This window comes from Limanda limanda, chromosome 16 (genome assembly GCF_963576545.1).
Source record: "Limanda limanda chromosome 16, fLimLim1.1, whole genome shotgun sequence".
Lineage (NCBI taxonomy): Eukaryota > Metazoa > Chordata > Actinopteri > Pleuronectiformes > Pleuronectidae > Limanda > Limanda limanda.
In genome coordinates, this window is record NC_083651.1 from 1,265,085 (window position 1) to 1,286,604 (window position 21,520).

At 45.5% G+C, this 21,520-nt stretch overlaps 1 protein-coding gene across 1 annotated transcript in view; it reads left to right on the forward strand.

Moving 5' to 3' along the window:
• lrch1 (leucine-rich repeats and calponin homology (CH) domain containing 1) overlaps positions 1-21,520 on the forward strand; it is a 39,536-nt gene that overhangs the window by 16,200 nt on the left and 1,816 nt on the right. The window contains exons 2-18 of the mRNA XM_061088279.1: positions 2,907-3,051; positions 4,495-4,621; positions 5,538-5,643; positions 6,127-6,263; positions 6,423-6,553; positions 7,466-7,553; positions 8,258-8,363; positions 8,892-9,007; positions 10,198-10,268; positions 10,409-10,495; positions 11,110-11,187; positions 11,322-11,358; positions 12,945-13,008; positions 14,107-14,229; positions 16,056-16,165; positions 16,517-16,654; positions 16,799-16,876. Of these exons, the coding sequence (XP_060944262.1) occupies positions 2,907-3,051; positions 4,495-4,621; positions 5,538-5,643; positions 6,127-6,263; positions 6,423-6,553; positions 7,466-7,553; positions 8,258-8,363; positions 8,892-9,007; positions 10,198-10,268; positions 10,409-10,495; positions 11,110-11,187; positions 11,322-11,358; positions 12,945-13,008; positions 14,107-14,229; positions 16,056-16,165; positions 16,517-16,654; positions 16,799-16,876 (1,742 nt within the window). The remainder of the gene's footprint in view (positions 1-2,906; positions 3,052-4,494; positions 4,622-5,537; positions 5,644-6,126; positions 6,264-6,422; positions 6,554-7,465; positions 7,554-8,257; positions 8,364-8,891; positions 9,008-10,197; positions 10,269-10,408; positions 10,496-11,109; positions 11,188-11,321; positions 11,359-12,944; positions 13,009-14,106; positions 14,230-16,055; positions 16,166-16,516; positions 16,655-16,798; positions 16,877-21,520) is intronic.

Consider the following 21,520-nt stretch of genomic DNA (forward strand, 5'->3'; position numbering starts at 1 on the left):
ATATCAGTAATTACTGCAATACAATTTACATCAATACAATGTAAAGTCCAATGTATAAATCAGTATGATTCTTATGCATTGTAGAAGATAGCTACAATAAATGACCTGTTCAATGTTTTTTGAGTCTTATAATGTAATACAATTATATAATAATACATTAACGTGACAATTATGGTGATAATAACTGATAAATATCCATATCGACTGAGCATGTCCAAGGGGATGAAGTGGTTGAGTCCAGCTCACAGAACAGAAACCAGCTGAGACGAGTTCTGTGTCCACGTGGAGCTCGACTGTCTCATGACACTGAAGCTCAATCACCTCGTTGTGTTCAGATTGTTCAGTTGTGTTGTTTCGTGCTGGTCACACACGCTGGAGGGTCATCGTCTCCATGGAAACGATGACCATCCTGTCGACCTCTGGGTCACCGGTCCTGTCGTGTGAGTGTAGAGATGAAAAGTCACACATTCAAATCATAAACATCAAACATGTTTAAATAACAGTGAAGTTACACACAACACTCTGACAGCTTGTTGTGAGTCACTCACTCAACACACACGTTAGCAGCAGTAGTAGTAGTAGTAGTGTGTGTTTGTGGGTGTGTGTGTCTCATTGTGTAAATGATCTCACTCACATGACCTCATGTTTAGACACATTCTAATATAACCTGACACATGTGTGAGACTGATGTGGCCTAAATGTGAGTGTGTGTGTGTGTGTGTGTGTGTGTGTGTGTGTGTGTGTGTTTGTGTGTGAGTGTGTTTTCATTAAGGTCACTGCCGATTCCAGCACATTAGGATTTTCAGTGAATTATTAAAGAGGTTAAAGAGATGTGTTGGTGTTGGAGCACACACACAGACACACACACACACAGACACACACACACACACACACACACACACACACACACACACACACACACACACACACACACACACACACACACAGACACACACACACACACTCATAGTGAGTCAGACTGCTGCTGTTTGCTCGGAGGATGAAGCTCGGCCGACTCGCTCTTTGTTTCTCAGCTGCAGAGTTTAAAATAGCACTTCCTGTGACTGCGTTACCCAGAATGCATCGCTGCCTCTGAGCTGCTGATGCTCAGACGCCGCGGGACAAAACAAGTTGTTCAGTTCAGGTGTGTGTCTGTCTCACAGTTCAGGGTTTGTTAATAATCAAATGTTTGTCGTGATCATTTCTAGTTCTGAATCAGAGAATCATATTTTATGAGTTGATCAACAGACAACACGTCTTTGTGGAGCCAGCGCCCCCCGGTGGCCGGAGGCTTAACGGTTTCAGGTTGTCCGTCCCGCTCATTGTTGAGACAACATCTTAAGAACTGAGCGGATGTCTTTAAACATTCATTGGGACTCACAGATGAACTGATTAGATTTGCAGGTCGAAGGTGAAAGGTCACTGTGAACTCACGAGGTCACAGGATCATTTTGAGCCTCGTGAACTGGAGAGAATCACAGGATCCTGTGTCTCAGTCGGAGACGCCTCCTCCTGAGGTCCCAGTCCACGTGGATCTTCATCGGACCAAGCCACATAGCTACAGCTGGACTTCAGGATAGAGTTTAGATCTGTGAGGTTGAGTTGATGTGTGACAGGATGAGGACATGAAGCTTCTGATGTCTCCTCACGACACATCTCCACTAGCCTTGGTGTCTCAGGGAAGGAAGGACACATTCATGGTCTCATCTGAAAACATCCCTGAGACGGGACAGTGTCTCCGCTGGGATCCAGTCCCTCTTCAGGTGCAGCCTCTGAAGGACGACCAGTTAGAGACTCACAGAGGAACTGGTTAGGGTTCAGAGGTCAAAGGTCACGGTGATGTCACATGTGTCTGGTGACGTGTCATTCGTTGAGAGGGTCTGTGTCGACAGGAGAAAATCAGACCACAGATAATCAACTTGATTTGTTTTTCCTTTTAAGACCTTGTTGTATTTAACTTGTACAGAGAAAAATCTGATCTCTCAAAAACACAACACAACTTTAGTGTGAAGTTTCTCAGCCGAGGAAACGAGTTCTTCTTCTCCTCCTCTCGCTCTGTTGAGCTCAGATCTGCAGAACAATGTGGAATCACCGGCTCTGACATTTCTTGTTTTGTGGCTGCTGATAACTTCACTTGATGTTGTTCCTACGGAGCTAGAACAGGATGTGATGTCATCAGTCCTGCCCCCCCGCCCTGAGTCCGACCACAATTGTTCCTCTCGAGCAGAATGGAGAGGGTGGAGTTTAATATTCATGGAGTAACACTGAGTCGTCAGTTTATTAGGAACAGCAAGCTGAAACTAACAGCGTCCTGAAACCAAACCTCCGTCCTGAAGGTTAAAAAGTTCAGTTTGTGTTGAAACGGTTTTTAAAAGTGTTGACTCCACTTTGTGGTGTTTTGAGGACGGAGCTTTTGTTGCTGTTGTGCAGTTTGTGTTGAACCTGCAGATTTTTATCAGTGAGGCGGAGCTGACTCAGAGTTTCAGTTCAGCTTCATGAGGGATCAGCATCAGACTCACACACTGACAGGGCATTTACTTTATTATTTATCACAATATGACGTAACTGTCTTCAACTGTTATGAAGTCAAACGTTAAAAACACAAACTCTATTTAATTGGTTTTATTTTTTTTTAACCATGAAATAAACACACAACCAAATAAACTTGGTTGAGGAAGTGAAAATAAATAAAAAAATATAAACATACATTTTCTACATCATTTACTCAGTAAACAGGAAGTGACACAAACAACTTGATGGTTGAAATAAGGAAATGTTTAAAATGTTTGAACCAATCGAATTCTGCTCTTTTCCACATTGATATATAAAACCCTGTCTCCGCTCTATTTATGATGTGTATATATATATTCATATATATATTTATATCATCTTTTCTCTGTTTGCAGACTTGTCGAAGAACCGACTGACAGACGTCCCCTCAGAGGTCTGTCACCTGGTTGCCTTGGAAACACTAAACCTGTATCACAACTGCATCAGGACCATCCCAGACGGCATCATCAGCCTGCAGTCACTCACCTCCTTAAACCTCAGGTGCACAGACACACACACACACACACCACATACACACACACACACACACACACACACACACACATCTGTCTGTCACACTGTGTTTAAAGGTGGAAGCTGTCTCCACCCTGAACGTCTGAACGACGCCCGGAACGTTGTTTTGTTTAATCTGTGAATCTCCTGTTGGATGAAGACAAACGTCTGACTCTTTGTGTGCGTGTGTGTGTATAATTTGAGATGTGTGTGTGTGTATAATTGAGATGTGTGATATTCATAACACTGTAGACAGCAAGTCTTTAAATATTGTCAAAGAAACGCAGGCTAATCCCATTTGAATTTTAAGCTTTAATTCACCAACCCACACGCAGACACACATACACACACACAGACACACACACACACACGCACACACAAACGCACACACGCACTGTCAGAACAGGAAGGACACTCTTCTTTCCTCTCCAGTCTTATTTTTAGTCTCTTTAAAGTGAAACAGAGACGTTTATCTTCAAGTTCTCACAGAACATTTCGGAGCTGGAGCAGGAAGCTGTTATTAATCCAGGAGGATCATCCTCTGGGAACCAGGAACAACTTCACTAAGTGTCACAAACATCCAGATTCTGAAAACGTCTCAGGAGCTCTGAGGTCGTGAAGTGACCACGTGAGCATGAGCCCAAGAGGGGAAACTCACAGTTGTGTTTTTCAGTTCACAATAATGTTGACACAGACCCACACACACACACACACACACACACACACACACAGACAAGAATCACAATCACTAAATGTCTCTCCAACATAAAAGTGTAATATAACTCTTACATTCTGTGTTTGTATGCGTGTGACTGTGTGTTTTTGTGTGTGTGTGTGTGCGTGTGTGTGTCTGTGTGTGTGTCAGTGTGTGTGTGTGTCTGCAGCTGTATAAACTCCCTCATGTTTCCTGAATGTTATTTTCAGAGCTGAGTCAGAGGGAGTTTCACAGTCTTGTGGTATAAGTGTGTGTGTCTGGGTGTAGTGTGTGTGTGTGTGTGTGTTTTGGGTGTAGTGTGTGTCTCTTGTGCGTCTGCTGCTCTGAGATTAGAGACACTGTGAACTTAGCTTCTCTCAGTCAGATTTATTTCTCTACTGAAGACGACACAGAGCTTTGAAACGTCGCCTTGGATTCGTTGATTTTAAGTAAATTAGAACATTTCAGGTGAAAACTGACAAAGTGTATAAATAATAAGTAAATGAATAAAGTCAGTCATGAGTTTTCTTCAGGACGATGAGAAGCTCCACCTGATTTGAACCTGAATTGTTTAGTTCTCATGTTCTTCATTAATGAGTTGGACTCTGGTTTCTCAGCTCGTCTTCGTTTTCCTGATGAAAAGTGAAGAAATGTTCTGATCATCTTCTTCGTTTCCTGAACAATTTGCTCCACATCCATGAAGTCAGAAGATGTAAACGATGATGTTTGTGTTCCAGTCGGAATCAGCTGGGCTCGCTGCCGGCCTGTCTGTGTGGTTTACCTCTGAGGGTCCTGAACGCCAGCAACAACAAGCTGGTCAGTCTGCCAGAGACCATCAGACACCTGCAGCACCTGATGGAGCTGGTGAGAGACACACAGACACACACACAGAGACACACACACACACACACACACAGACACACACAGAGACCATCAGACACCTGCAGCACCTGATGGAGCTGGTGAGAGACACACACACACACACACACACACAGACACACACCATCAGACACCTGCAGCACCTGATGGAGCTGGTGAGAGACACATACACACACAGAGAGACACACACACAGAGACACACACACACACACACACACACACACACACACACACACACACACACAGAGACACCTGCACCACCTCATGGAGCTGGTGAGAGACACACACAGACAGACACACACACACACACACACACACACACACACACACACACCATCAGACACCTGCAGCACCTGATGGAGCTGGTGAGAGACACACACACACACACACACACACACAAACACACACACACACACAGACACACACCATCAGACACCTGCAGCACCTGATGGAGCTGGTGAGACACACACAAACACACACAAACACAAACACACACACACACACACACACACACACACACACACACACACAGAGACCATCAGACACCTGCAGCACCTGATGGAGCTGGTGAGAGACACACACACACACACACACACACACACCTGCAGCACCTGATGGAGCTGGTGAGAGAGAGACACACACACACACACACACACACACACACACACACACACACACACACACACAGACACACACACACACACACACACACACACACACACACACACACACACACACACACACACACAGACACCATCAGACACCTGCACCACCTGATGGAGCTGGTGAGAGACACACCCCCCCACACACACACACACACCCTTTCTTTCCACACTTAATGAAGATGAACACAACTTGACGGAGGTTTGACTCACACGTGTTGTTGTGTCGCCCCCTGCAGGACATCAGCTGCAATGAGATCACGGCTCTTCCTCGACACATCGGGCGACTCAAAGCTTTACGAGAACTCAACGTGCGTCGGAACCTCCTCTGCGTCCTGCCAGAAGGTGAGTGGGAGGAGCTCTGCAAACTACAAATGTTCTTCAAAAAGACACACACTTGTATTGTGTGTTGTTGAAGCGTGTGTGAGTGGTAAGTGTGTGATTCCTGACACACCCGTCACAGAATCACCCTGAAGCCTCAGAGACAGAAACAGATCTGTGACGACCACGAGGAGACGCAGACTCTGTAAATACAGTCGTGACTCCGCCTCCTCCCACTGTCATGAGGTCAACATATCTCAGATAGAAACGCTGCCATCTGGTGGTGATGATGGTATCGACCAATCAGGAGTCAGCCCATCGTATATCATCACATAACTAATTAAACCAAAACTTATTCAACATCTACTTTGATTTTTTGTTTGGTGCTTTTCCCGTCCGCTGACAGTGAGGAGGAGGAGTTTAAGACCTATACTGACCTGTGTGTGTTTGTGTGTGTGTGTGTGTGTTTGTGTTTGTGTGTCTGTGTGTGTGTGTTCTTTCCTACAGACCTGGCTGAGCTTCCTCTGGTGAAGTTTGACTTCTCCTGTAACAAGGTCTCCACCATCCCAGTGTGTTTCAGGAAGATGAAGCAGCTTCAGTCGCTCCAGTTAGAAAACAACCCACTGCAGAGTCCACCCGCACAGGTACACACACACACAGACACACACAGACACACACAGACACACACCTGGTCCTGATTGGTTCACGCAGCTCGTTCTCCAACACGACATCTTCTGTGATTGGTCAAAAACAAACGAGCCGAGACGACAGGAGATGAAAACTGATGAACTCTTTCTCCTCAGATCTGTTTAAAGGGGAAAGTTCACATCTTCAAGTACCTGAGCATGGAGGCGTGTCGCAGCGACAAGATGCCCGACGCCCTCTACCTGCCCGCCATCGAGCGGCTCAGCCTATCACGGCCCAGCACCGGCAGGTCAGTGTCTCCACGGTAACTTGAATATCACTCAGAGGGAATAGAAACTTAGTGTTGTCGTGGTAACCATGAGAAACAGGAACAGTTTGATGAGTGAAACCAGTGTGGAAGCAGAAGTGTCTGTCGTCACCACCAGGTGTCAGCGTTCGTGTCCAGATGTTAAAGTCACAGTTTTGTAGAACGGGAGGAAGTGGAGACGTGTCTTTCATCTTTTCTCTCGGTCTGAAAGACGAGAGCTAACTGACGGAGAGAAGGACGGAGAGAGAAGGAAGAGGACAGAACGCTGCTGTGTTAGTTTCTCACCCTCTCACAGGAAGTGGAACTCTCGAATGTCCGCCCACAGAAAGTGTTCCCAGCGCGTGGGCACAAAACGGTTCCTACTCTCCTGAAGAGCTCAGACTCTGATCATTATTTATCCTTCTCTCTTCACTCCTCTCTTTTATCATCCCACCGTCTTCTGGAAACCTTATGTTTCCAGATTCTCCTTTTCTCTCTCTGTATTTTCTCTTTCTCCATCTGTTCTGTTTCTTCTCTTCAGTTTGCTCAGTTAACTTCGGTACGATTGTTTTTTCTCTAAATGTTGAACGATTAATAAAGTAAAAAAGAAAAGTATTTCCTCGTTCCTCCAGAGGAAGAAGTGAAGTCAGTTTTAAACTCCATTAAATCTGAGACCTGAGAGATGGAGGAGAGAGAGAATCACAGTGAAGCTCGTTTTACCATCATCGTCCAAGTGAAGATTTAAAGAGAAGGAAATGAGAATTAACACAATCTGAGAAAGACATAGAGTCTGAACAGGAGGAGGACTGTGCTCTCTCTCTCTCTGTGGCTCACACGCTCTGTTACTCGCCCACACACACACACACACCCTACACTATGTGTGTCAGGTGTGTAACCTGCGTTGTGTGTCTGCAGTGTGGAGGACATGGAGCAGCAGAGGAAGCAGGACAGCGACTCAGGAGTCGGCAGCGACAACGGAGACAAGAGACTGTCTGCGACCGAGGTACCGACACCGTGTGTGTGTGTGTGTGTGTGTGTGTGTGTGTGTCTGTGTGTGTGTGTGTCGGTCGCTTGTTGTTTGGTTGTCTCGTCGACAGCTTGTCTTCGTGTCGTGTTCAACGTGTTCTTTCACATGTTGGTTATTTTGACCTGTTTCTGTCTCAAGGAACATTATCATTGGATTATTGTTTGATCCATAGATTTCTGTACTGAGAGAAGGTTTCACTTATTTATTTTAATTTGATTATTTTAACCATCTCTGTCATTGATATTCTCAAATTTATTATTGACGAGTTTGAACCGAACGAACTGCAGATCAATGAGTGAATCTTATTTTATCTTCTTTATTATTTTATTTGTTTAAAAACGAGACCGAAGCTGGAGTTTGAGTCTGATGTGAGTTCATCCAAAGTTTTAAACTCATCTGGTGAATGTTTTCATTCTAATTTAATCTTCACTTCAGATAATTTTTCATGAAAAGAAGAACAAATAATAAATAATTTCCTCAAATGTGATGATGTAATTACTTCAAATATTAGATGATTTCACATGGTTTTTAAACCTGATGGATAACTTCAGATGTTTAAATAATATTTATGTTTGAATCAGGTTTCAACTGTGCTTTTCTGTGTTTGTTTTTCTTGTTGTTGGTTGTTAATCGTTGTTTGTTGTTGTTTGTTGTTTGTTGTTGTTTGTTGTTGTGTGCAGCCGTCAGACGAGGACAGTCTGAGTCTCAACGTGCCGATGAGTCACATCACAGAGGAGGAGGGAATGAGTAGAGACGACTCCAGTGAACACATCAGCTCCTTGACAGGTAACACACACACACACACACACACACACACACACACACACACACACACACACACACACACACACACACACACACACACACAGCTTGTCAGTTGTGTGTCTGTAGTGTTGAACTCTATTAACAGCCGTTCTCCACAGACTCAGTTTAAATATAAACTTCAATCAGTCGGAATCAGGTCAGAGCAGATTTATCGTGTTTGAAGTTTTTCCTAAAAATGGCACAAGAGGCTTCGTGCTCATGTCAACAGGAATATTAATATTAATATATTAATCCAATGCTAATATTCATCCATCGTGTCGACGGTTCAGTGGAAAAACACGTTGACGTAGTTCAACAAGAACCTGAAGACAGGAATGTTCCGTTCAGAGAGGAAGCAGCAGAGAACAGATTCAGTTCCCGTCTCTTCCTCGATGTTCAGGACGATGCACGAGCTGAGCGTTGGCTTCTCTGTTGAACCCCCCCCCCCCCACCACCACCCCCCCCCACGTGTGCTGGAGACGTTAACTCCTCGTGTCCTCCTCTCCTCAGCAGATCCCAACTCGGAGCCGGTGCGTCTGATCGAGGAGAGTCCCACCGAGGCCCTGAAGGACCCGTTCGGCTACAGAGACTCGGCGCTCAGCACTCGCTTCGTCAACTACATCAAGGCGAGTGGTCCCGGTTGTGTGTGGGTGTGAGGTCAAAGGTCAATGCAGTACACGGTCACTTCCTGAAGGATGGGTCACGTGAACCTGTTCTCTGCTGCAGCTCCGCTCACAGGCTCTGGTTTGTTTTAACGGAGCCTGAACTGTCACTTTGTGAGTTTACTTTAGTTTTGGAGTAGAACAGTTTGGGGGGGGGTTGCTGGAGAGGCTGTTCCAGACGTTACGTCACCGAGCCTGTGTGTCCCTGCGGAGGCTCGGCTGTGACCAAATAAGGACGGAACACAAAACAAAGAGCAGAGGAGCTTTGAGATTCTGCTTCTGTGAAACTGTGACTTCACCACAAGAAAACATCTGTCGCAGGATGTTAGAGCCACGCGTCCGACTTCACCACAGGAGGGCGCTGTTCCCACCCTACAGAAAGTCGGGTTTTTCTTACTTTAACAAAGGGGTTGTTACGGTAACCATGACGACGAAGGTCACCTCACCTCAGCAACGCAGTCGTTTTGACACAATCCGAGATTTAAGCATTTATTTGCTGTGGTGGTTTGAGAACAAAATGTTGTTTTATAATCTTTTAATCGTCCAGAAGAGACGAGAAGACGTTTCTCATGTGTCGAGGTCGAGTTTGTGTTAATCATCGTTAAGTTACAGTTTCAGTGTGAAGGATTTTGTCCACTTGTCCAACACCGGAGGACAAGAGGACACTCCAGCTGTTTTCACACAGGAACTCTGTAAGAGAGTGTCCTGACATGTTGTGTAGTTAGTGTTTGTGAAGCAACAACAGGAACATGTGTAGCATCAACACGGCTCCTTCTCATCCTGAGATGTTTGTTCCAGTTTCACGTCCGTCGAGCGGCTTCATGAATCAATTCATTGTTTGATCTGAACACAAAATCTTAAAAGTGGAAAATACTCTTCACGATGTCAGAGAGCAGATATCAAAAGAGTTTTATTTGATCTCAAAAGATTCAGTTTGATCAAATGTCCGGTTAGAGAATCTGAACTTATGTCTCATATCCCTGCTTCAGAGAAAATACTTTAATCACAGTGTCCTTATTGTTGTGTTTGTATTTGGGACGAGTGGTAACGTCTCTGTTGGTCATGTGACGGCTGCAGCTGGTGCTGATGTGTTTGTGTGTCTGTGTGTGTGTTTGTGTGTCTGTGTGTGTGTTTGTGTGTCTGTGTGTGTGCAGGGTCGGTCGGCAGCAGACTTCGACGAGCCCCTCAGGATAGAAGAAGACTCGCCGTGGCAAACGAAACAAACGTGAGTTCATTTCCAGATTCAAAAGTGTTTTCTATGTATTATTACTAAATGTTATGATTTATTATCATTTTCGTTAATATTTAACAATAGAATTAAGTGAATATTTGATGGTATTTACATGTTCACTCCTGTGGTCTCAGGTCCAAGGTCCCTGGGGGCACGGAGCTGCACATGGACATGATCAACCAGCTGCAGGAGGCGGTGGATCTGCTGCAGGATCCCAGCAGGTGAAACATCTTCATCTTCATCTTCATCTTCAACTTCATCTTCATCTTCATCTTCATCTTCATCTTCACCTTCAGCTTCAGCTCTGGACCTCGTACACACGAGTCTGTTGTTTCCACCTGAGTGAAGCTTTTTCCTTTCAGATATTAAAGTTAGGTGGTTGAACAGATTTGTCATCGACAGGACAGAGTCTACAGATCACTGACACTACTGACCTCAAGTCAGTTTTATTGTCTGGTAACTCAAACGTTCTGCATGATCGAGACTGTGCGACAGAGACGTGATTCACTTCCTGCTCAGACAGTGAATGGATCCACGTCAGTAACTGTCACGTTCAAACCTCTATATACCTTTATATATACTCTATATAGTCTATGGTTCAAACCCAGATCCTCGATGTTCTGTAGAAACTGCTCAGATCGCTCACCTCCACCACTGAGACCCTCGTTTCTTATCATCATCATAATCAGCTCTTACAATGCAGGTCATTTTATTCATTAGAAAGCTCGTCTCCCGGTTCTCAGCTCAAACAAAAACGTAATAATAAAGTTAATAAACACCTGTGAAGTAGTGTTGATGACAGATGATGATTAATGGCGTGTGTGTTGTGTGTCAGAGCGAGCACGGAGCAGGACGATGTGTCTGGAGTCCGTCTCTACCCGGTGGAGCTGGTCACCGTGGACGAGTCCCTCAAGTAAGACTCACATCAGTCTCAGTTGTCTGTCTTGTTACTGTTGTGTGACTGTTGTGTGACTGTGTGTGTGTGAATCAGCCAGTTGTTTTCACCTGTTTCACCAGAAGCTTCTCTCTCTCTCTCTCTCTCCTCAGTGGTCAGGACAGCGATGACGGCAGCACCACGCCAAAGGTGAAGTCCACACGTCTTTCAAACACTTTGAATTAACACACAGAACAGCAGGTTGTCATCAGCAAACAAACTACATCTCCCATAATGCTCTTTGCCCTTCCTGCGAGTATTTCAGTGAATCACGATGATTTAATCAGTCACACGTCTTGAAAGCGATGACATCATCCCGCTCTAAAGGGAGAAGCACACAAAAATCAGTTTTAAAGGTTTAAACACGGATGTTGCTTCAGGACTAAATTAGTTAAAAGATTCTGAACCTAACACACAAAGTGTCATTGTTTGTGTTTATGTGAAGAAACGTTCGACTCGTGTTATGAAAGAAACTCGTTGTTCTGTGAATTGAAACATTGAGCTCCGCCTCCAGACGTTAATTCACTGTGAGACGGAAGCTGATCGGATCTGAGGTCGATTCAGATGAAGTTAAACAGAACAAAGCTTAATAATGAAATATATACAAACATACTTTACACTCGTTTGTATCTGTGTCACAGTTTCCCCCCCGAGGAGTTTGCACTTCTGCTTAAATGCATTTTCCTTGATGAGTTTAATTGTGTGATAAAGAACAAATCGTCCCTTTGTGTCTTTGTCCCTTGACTTATTGTTTAAAGTCTCTTTAAGGAGGTGATAGAGGATGTTTAAGTCTGTTTGAGGCCTGAACGTTTGCTGCGTTGTGTAGCAGCGCTCGCAGGAGGAGGGTGGATATGAGTTCCAGAAGAAGAGACAGATGATTCTAGAGAAGGCCAGGTTTGAGGCCCAGCTTGCATGTCGGGAGCATGAGTGGCACATGTCAATCAAGGTAAACCTCATGCAGAGCCAGTGGATGTGGCTCCGCCCACTCATCTGTCTGCAGTCGTGTGTCTGTGAGTTTGTCTCTTATTGGACGAGGAAACCACACGGAGCCTCACACGTGTCACATGTCGTCCAGCAGCAGGGACACGTGTGTCTTGTTTGTTTCTGACAAACAAACAAACAACGTCTGACAATAAGATTTCAGTTTGTAAACACTTTATATTTTGTCCCTTGTCCAGTGAGTTCATGTCTCAGGTTGTCCGTCTCATTCTTGTCCTTCACAATGATTCAGGAACATGTTGAGAGACTTTCTTCAGATTTGGAACAAACTTGAAGATGAAGTGATTAGACTTTGGTCAAAGTCGTTATCTTAAAAACTCCTCGAGAGAATCCTTAAAAAGTTGGTACGAGTGTTCTCTAAGACTCAAGGATGAACTGACTAGATTTGAGTGGTCAAAGGTCAAAGGTCAAGGTCTTTGTGACCTTGTGAACGTGTCTTAATAACGCCCTCAGAGAATCCTTTCAAATTTGGCTCTAAGATATATTTCTCCACATTTGAACCAGTTGTCACTTTGACTCAAAGATGAAGTGATGCGATTTCAGAGGTCAAAGGTCACAGTGAGGAACGATGGTTAACACGGGACTGAGGTCGTTGAACCAGTTAGAACCAGTTAGAACCAGTGTGTGTTTGTGTTTTTTCTCTGTGCAGTTGTTTGTTTCACATCGAGCACGAGACGGAACGAATCCACCGTCTCATCTTTTAGTTTTCATTCATGAAACTGTTTCTGTTGCCACAGCGACCTCCAGCCGCCGGACACCCGCCCTTCTCCAGCCCGCCGTTTGGACTGAAGCCCCGATCAGGTGAGTGGGATGTGGGGCAGGGGGGGGGGGGGTCAACAGTTCAACGTGTTTTACGCTTTCTGTCGGATGCAGGTTGATCATCATAGATCCACATGTGGTGCTGCCGCCTATTTTAAAATCTTCATCTTTACAAAGCATCAGATATTAGTAAAATCTGAAGGTGGAATCAATAAGTCCTGATTTCAGACTGACCACGCTGCAGGACGTCGTGATCCTCCTGGTTCCGGCCTCAGAGAGAACTCATGCTAACGCTGTGCGAGCTAACGCTGAGCGAGCTCACGCTGAGCGGGCTAACGTTCAGCGAGCTAATGCTGAGCGAGCTAAAGTTCAGCGAGCTAACGCTGAGCGAGCTAACGCTGAGCGAGCTAACGCTGAGCGAGCTAACGTTCAGCGGGCTAACGCTGAGCGGGCTAACGTTCAGCGGGCTAACGCTGAGCGGGCTAACGTTCAGCGAGCTAATGCTGAGCGGGCTAACGCTGAGCGAGCTAACGTTCAGCGGGCTAACGTTGAGCGAGCTAACGCTGAGCGAGCTAACGCTGAGCGAGCTAACGTTCAGGCGCTGGTCGTGGTCGTGCAGCTTCGTGGTCGCTGCTCGTCTGTGTTTAGCTCTGCAACCATCAAGCATTTGTTTGCTAACTATTAGCTGTGTGAAATGGTGCTAATGAAGCTAACATGATGCTAACAGCATGTCGAGGTATCTGTATCGTGAAATGCGACTAATCTTTATTTGTTTTTGTGCTTTTTTTTGTTGTTGTCGTTTCATGTTTTTCTCTGTTTTCACTTTTTCTTTTCTGATTTCCACGTGGTGGTTTTTCTCCGTCTGTCTTTGCTCCTCATTGATCTGCTGCTTGACTTTGATGTTAAATCCTGAATGCATGTGACCTGCGTGCATGTGCCCCCCCACCCCCCCCCGGCTCAACTTCCTGTCACTCATTGTTTCGGACCCTGGTTCTGGTGTCGGTGGTGTTTTCGGGCGTGTGTTTTCGTGGAATGACCTTTGCCTTGCTCACCGGGTTCACCTTGTTCACCTTGGTGCTCCAAACCTTCCCCACACACACGCTACACCCACTTCTGACCACTCCCACCTCCTGGTTGTAGCCCCGCCCTCGCTGCCCTGCTCGCCCCCTCCTTCCTGTCTCGACCCCTCCCCCCTCTCACAGGCCTCGCCCCTCCGTAGAGATACTCCGCGTAGCCATGACGACGGAGGCTCGCACAGCCGCGGTAGGTTCCATCTCTTTCAGTTACCGGGTTAACGGCGTGGGACTCGGGGGGGTGCCGAGCCCCTCCCTCTCCTCAGACTCCGCCTGGAGTTTGTGTTTCTCTTCAAACTGAAGAAATCTGGGATTATTTTAATCTTCATTGTGTTTTTGAACGTGTGGTAAAAAGTTTGTCTCCGTTTCACACTGAATCTTCTTCTTCCTCTAATACATGTTTTTTCACAAGGGGTTTCAGCCGTCAACTCACAGGTCTTAATATTATCAAAGAATGAAAACAAAGTGTAAAAGCATCATTAAATTATGCAGTTTGAATATAGAGGTTCATATTTCAGAATTCAGTAGCAGATCTCTGACTGCAGCTCGGACTTCCTGGTTCCAATGGGACGAACCATTCTCTTAGTTTAAAGAAACTTCTTGATCTGAGGAAGTTAAGTGTGTGACTGTGACTCTCTAGCTCCTCCTGTTGGTGACAAGTTCAGCTTCTTCTTCTGTCTCTGTAGGAAACTGATACTGCCTCCGACCACATGTAACAGCTGCGGTTGTGTGTCTGTGTGTGTCTGTGTGTGTCTGTGTGTGTGAGATGAAAGTGGAGCGTCACCACACACTCTGCTTTCATCTCCAGCTGTTGAGACCACATGTTAGGGTTTGTGTGTGTGTGTGTGTGTGTGTCTGTGTGTCTGTGTGTGTCTGTGTGTCTGTGTGTGTGTGTGTGTGTGTGTGAGACTGAACTGTCTGATCCAGATGTTTGCTCTTCACCTTCTGCAGCTGTCCTGTCGTCCATCTTTAATAACAGTCTGTGGCAGATGTTAACGTTTGAATAGAAGATAAGGTCGTGTGTAGGTTGTGTCACAATAAACTGTCAGTTCTAGAACGTAGATTCTGGAAATTATTCTTTCTTAAGGACACTAGAGAACCTGAGGACTTTACGTGTCTCCTGCTGCAGAGTCAGTGAGTCGGGAACAGAGAAGGTTGTGTTTGATTTGAACCTTTCATGTGGGAAAGTGAGATCTGATCATAAATTAGTAAACATCCACTGAGGTGATTAGAAGGATCTTTTACTTTCAGTGTTTTTCAGGAATGTGTGTGTGTGTGTGTCTGTGTGTGTGTGTGTGCGTGTGTGTATGTGCGTGTGTGTGTGTGTGTATCAGATAATGACTAATGGTGTATAATGGGCTCAGGCCTCAGGGAGAGTGACTTCATCAGGAACTGACACGCTCACATCGTCTGCTGCTGACCCCATTAACAACCAATCCTCAGCCTGTGTGTGTGTGTGTGTGAGAGTGTGAGAGTGTGTGTGAGAGTGTGAGAGTGTGTATTTGTGTGTGTGGGCTAGTGCTGCTCCTGTTCTCTTACTATCTGTGCACTTAGATGTTCGTCTTACATCTTTTATTGCAGAGAAGGTTTTCCTCGGTCAGTGATGATCTGTGGACCGAGCTACTGTAAATATCCTCCACAGTTTATGTTGTGTTTATATATATATATATATGTGTATGTAATATAATGTCACTGATCCCTGAGATGTTATCAAACCTCTAACATAAGGTTTTAACTTTATTGATCCTACGTTGGGGACATTTATCGTAGCAGGAAATTGACCAAATTACATCAGCAAGAAGAGAAATAAGTAAAAAATAGAATATGAACACGACAGAAGAGCAGAAAGCACAAAGGTTATGAAGGAAGAGATGGAAAACCTCTTTCTCTTCTTCTTGACTCGTCTCAGAACCCCTGGGTCGTCTCTGGGAGCGAGTCCTTCACATGAACGTTAACCAGCTTCCTGTGTCCGTGCTGACGTGTTGACCTGTTGTTGTCGTTGTGTGTTTGTTGCAGTTTTCCTGCGGAGCCACAAGAGTCTGGAGTCTGTGGATCCTCAGTTCACCATCAGGAGGAAGATGGACCAGCTGAGAGAAGAGCTGGAGCTCATGGAGCAGCTCAGAGACGTGAGACACTGATTGTTCATCGTCACCGAGTCAGAGCTGATTCTACTTTAATATGAACATGAAGATATGACACTTAATTCTCAATGTTCCAGTTCTGTACATTCTGGAGTTTAGCGGCTGATTCTCAGTTTTTGAGGAGGCCTCTAACTCCATCATGACAAATCCAAGAACTATAGATCAGTTAAAAAGACTGAGAAGTTATTAAAAACCTAAGTTTATCTTCAATAATCAGCAGGAAACTTTTAAAATATGAAGATTTATTACAGCAGCAGCCTCCTCTGGTTCAGGAAGCAGAGGATCATGGGTAATATCCACCCTTCAGTTGTGTGTAAGATGTGGTTTGTTCCTCAGAGCATCGAGAGCCGGCTGAAGGTCGTCCTCCCTGAAGACCTGGGCTCGTCTCTGATGGACGGCGTGGTGCTCTGTCATCTGGCCAATCACATCCGCCCGCGCTCCGTCGCCAGCATCCACGTCCCCTCGCCCGCAGTGGTACGTCCCGAGCGTTCCTCTGGCTCCTCCCTCTGGACCAGCCTGGAGCTGAAGATGTGTTAAAAGCAGCGGATCATGAACGTTTATTCTGATGTGTAGAAAATATTGACTTTTGTGCGACTTTGTGCGACTTTGTGCTTCCAGCCCAAACTCAGCATGGCCAAGTGTCGGAGGAACGTGGAGAACTTCCTGGACGCCTGCAGGAAGATCGGAGTCGCTCAGGTAAGAGCTGCTCCATCACTGTGCTGACCTCTGACCTCCGACCTGAGGCCTGAACTGGAGGTCGCTTTCCAGATTCACACCAGACCAGAAACCTCCTGTGGTTCTTCTCTAAACAGGAAGTGAGGGTCGAAGGTGACTCGTGAATCAACTCGTGATACATGTGTTTTTACATTAGCTGTAATTCAACCTTCACCTTTATCTCACATGTGCATTTAAAATATATATTACAGATAGAAAAAGTTCCAGAGCTGCAGAAGTCGACGGAGAATCTTCATGTTTTGAAGTTTTCTTCAGTTTCACATTAATCCTCCGACAGTCGACTGTAAATTCAAGAATTCATTGATGATTCGGCATATTTTAAAAATGATAAGTTAATAAATCCGGGCTCAAGTCGTGAGGTCATCACGCTGTGGTCCATCTATCAGACGTTCACCTGAAAACACCTCCAGTTCACCAGGGTCACCCCCCCCCCCCTTCACGCAGCAGCTCCACGCTGTCGTCAGCATGAATATTGATTATGTATTGATTAAGGAACTGTGAAGGTGTCCTGCAAAATATAAAGTACGTTTACTGTGGGTCGAGGACTTTTGCAGGACACTGACGACGACAGTCAACTGTGGAACCAGATCTGGGAGGAAGGCTGAGGAGTTTTAAACTAATAACAATTAAATGTGTCACGTGAAGCTCGAGAGATAAATCCTGAAGTAAGACTCCTGAATCTTTTAAAATCAATAAGGAACTTGAAATATCTTTTAACGATGTTTCTATCTGAACTCGGCTGATTCCCAGGACTGGTTTCATTTCATACCTGCCTCCTCTTTGTTGTCATGGCTTTGAAACGAGTCATTAATGTTCGACATTAACTGACTCATCACCGCTGTCATGGCTGCCTGTGGCTTCAGCTTCCTCCATCACCGGCTGATCAGCAGCTTCAGGCTCCGCCCACACGTCCACACGTCTCAGTGAAGCCGTCTCTGTCCTCGTGAGCGTCATGTCCCCGGTTCAGGTTCAATCTCCGTCCACACGAACGCCTGAGATCACAGGATTGAGATTTCAGACTAAAACGGGACCAGCAGCAGTTCCCGACTTTTCCATTCTTGTCTTTCTGAGTTGAGGCTCCTCCAGACTGAAGTCATGAGGGCGGAGCCTCAGTCCGGCCCTGAGCCGCGGGAACGACCGGGTCGACTGCCACTTCCTGTAGCTTCCAACCAGCGCCGCTGACGTCACGAGTGTTTACAGGCCGCTGAAGTCACGATGGTGCAGTTAGTAAAACGCACATTTCTCTTTCATGTTTCCTGACGTCACACAACAACCACTCGGACACAATCTCATTAACATCACATGACAGGAACAAACAGGAAGTGCTGTGCAGTTGGTTGCTTAGTTACAGAGGAACAGCGATGGTGAAAAGTCGGAGCGGTAGCGAAGGAAACATTCAGACGTTAGAGAGAGAGAAGAAGAAACCTGACGCTGCTCAGACCTTCACACTCATATTCATAATAACTTATCAATAACTACTAAATAAGTTCAGTTTGTTTATTTGAAAGTTGTTTTATGTTCTATTTTCCGTCTGATTTCTGCTTTTCATTGGTCTCATGAGTTTTTTCTCTGTGAGGAAGTTGTTTGTTTTTGTTTTCCTCTCTGGCTCTGATGTGTGTCTCTGCTCGACCTTTGACCTTTGACCTCTGCTGCTTGTGTGGACGCTGCTTCCCCTCACAGCGCCGCGCTAACACGCTAACAGCTTCTGTGCTAACGTGCTAACGACGCTGCAGCTTCTCCTTGTTGTCTTGTTTACTGAAGAGAGCATCCCTGCTGCCATGGTAACCCTGCCTGCCTCCGCCCCCAGCTCACGCTCTGTGACCTTTGACCTCTGTGTCCATTGGTTAACCTCCTGCTTTTTCTTTCTCTTTTTACTTTCCGGCTGGATCGTGACACGCCTCCTCCTCTTCCTCTCTCTCTTTTTTATCCTCTTCGGCCTCTTTCCTCTTTTTTTTATCCTCTTCCTCTTCCTCTTCCTCTTCCCTCTGTCGATCTATCTCTTCTTCTTCTCTTTCTTCATCATCCCTTCTCTCTTCATCCTCTGTCCCCTTTTCGGTTGTAAACACTTGTAACAACACTTAATAAAAACGCTCAATCTTTATTTCCTGTTCCTCTCATTCTTCTCTTTTTTTTTTCTCACCATAATCTTTCTCATCTTATATTTCCACTTCCTCTCCTTCATGTCTCCTCTTCCTCCTGCTGTTTTTGGTTCATCTTTTCTTCCTCTGAGAATATTTCTCTCACCTCCTCTTTCTTCTTCACCTCCTCTCATTGCCTGAACTCTGCTTCATCCCTTATTCCCACCCTCATCCTTCTTGTCTTGTTTCTCCCTCTTCTGTTCTCTTCCCCTTTTTGCCTCCTTTTCTCCTTCCTTGCTTCCTTTCTTACCCCCCTCCTCCTCTTTTTTTGCCTTCATCCCTCCTTCCCCTCCTTCATGTATTTCCCTCTCCTTCCTCCTGGGGGCGCCAGTCTTCCCTGTGCTCGCCCTACGACATCACCCAGTGTCGCCTGCGGCCGCTCTGCTCCACGCTTCGGGCTCTGGTTGCCTTGGATCCGACCTCCGTGGAAAGGAAACAGGAAGTGGCGATCTCAGCTTCGAACCCTGCGTCCCCCCCGGCGTCAGAGACTCCCTCATTGGTTTCTGTCACCACTCAAACCCCGCCTCCCGCCTGGCAGATCTGGGACCTCATTGGCTCGAGCCTGGTTCACATCCTCTGCCTCGTTCTGCTCTTCGTGGCCTATAGATGGAGCGAGCTGACGTAGCCGTGACAACAGCCTCCTGACATCACCTGCTAGCCCCGCCCCGTTTCTGTTCAGGCCCCTCCTCCTTATTATATTTTTGCTGCATTTGTGTCACATGGTAATAATCCTGATCCGATGTAAACGTCCACAGTCCTGGAGTTCATCAGGTCGCGTGTGTTTCTGTTTACGTGATTTTAAAAGTCAAGTGTTTTATTTAAAAAGTCATAAAATCACCATAAAATCCTCTCGGTGCAGTTGATGCAGTGGCTGAGGGCTGTGACATCACAGCGTCCCCCCCCCCCACTCACCTCCTCGGCTGTGTTCACACGCCCCCTGGAGCTCAGGAGGAGGAAGTGAGTCTCTCTCTGTGTTCACACCTGATCCTCCAGAGAAGATCCAGAGAAGCATCTGAACAGAAAAGTCTCTTTTCCTTTGATTCTCCATCGATTTGACTCAAGCTCTTTTGCAGATTTTTTGAAAGATTTGCTAAAGTTTGCTCCATATTCAGATGTGAAAAGAGCTTCAGTGAATGTGAAGGAAAGTTTCTCTGTGTCACGTCCTTCGTTTAAGAGAACCAGGACTGTGGAATCTTCACTGAGATTTGTTTCCACCTAAACTTGAACATTTCCTTTAACTCTCAAGCGATGATGAGACAAAACGAACAAAAGCAGATTTCACGACACTTGAATTCATCTTTATTTGTGACATGTGATATGAATGCAGCATCTCCCTGGTCCTCTGCTCCACGCTGGGTTTCCTCTCCGGTTGGAACCAGTCGGCTCTCACACGTCTTTGTGTCTTTGCTTCAAGTGACTCGTGTCTTATCAACATGTTGGACACAGGGACGGGTCGGTCTCAGCTCTCTGGAGCCAGACGGAGACGGAGACGCCTCCTGTCCCGGAGCTACAGTTTGTTACAGTTTCTAACCTGGTGCAGAACTCAGGTTATTAACGAGTAGAGATTAATATAGTCACAGTATTTAGCAGCTGCCTGGTGTCTCTGAGCTGAGAGTTTGACTTGAGACGTTTTCAGACATGACCTCAAGAAAATGTCCAGGTAAAGTTGTGTGGACATGTTGTGTAGTCGGTGTTTGTGGAGCAGCAGCAGCAGGTTGTCGAGTCCGAACCGTTCACACCAACAGGAACATTCAGGTCGAGGGGCGGAGCCTAAACACGTGACTCCATTAGAATCATTGAGTTTCTGCTTCAAGAGGAAAATACAGTTAAAACTTCCTCATCGACCGATTCTGTGACGTGGGGATTCTATCTTCAAATTCAATTAGAATCCAAATTTACATTTATTGTTATATTAATTTATAATATGATTAATTTTACTATAACAACTCATATAACTTTGTTTATGTTTCGAAAAGAATCAGAAAATCAGACAGAATTAAAAACTCTATCATCCTCTGACACCATGTCTTAGTTTAGGGATTACAAACAGATGTCTGACCTGCAGGTGGCGCCGCTGAGCCCTGTTTTATCCCAGAGATATTTCCACGTTCTCTCTGAATATGAGACGATTCCTTCGGTTTCACACGGAGCTGATTAATGGTCTGAACTGTAAAAGCACACGAGATGTTCCACGGCTCGAGTTGAAGGAGCCTGAATCCTGAAGCCATATTTCACTTGTTATTTATAATTTCACTATTTATTTATTATTTCACTAGTTATTTATTATGTCACTAGTTATTGATTATTTTCAGTCTGATTCAGGTTGAATCCTGAAAGCGTTTCCATGAACCTGATTCCGTGTGAATGAGCAGAACACATGAAGGGCTACACACACTCCATGAGCCTGAAGCGTGATATTAATCGGTCTTCTTAATAAATAGATGGTTTGATACAGATGATTAACAAA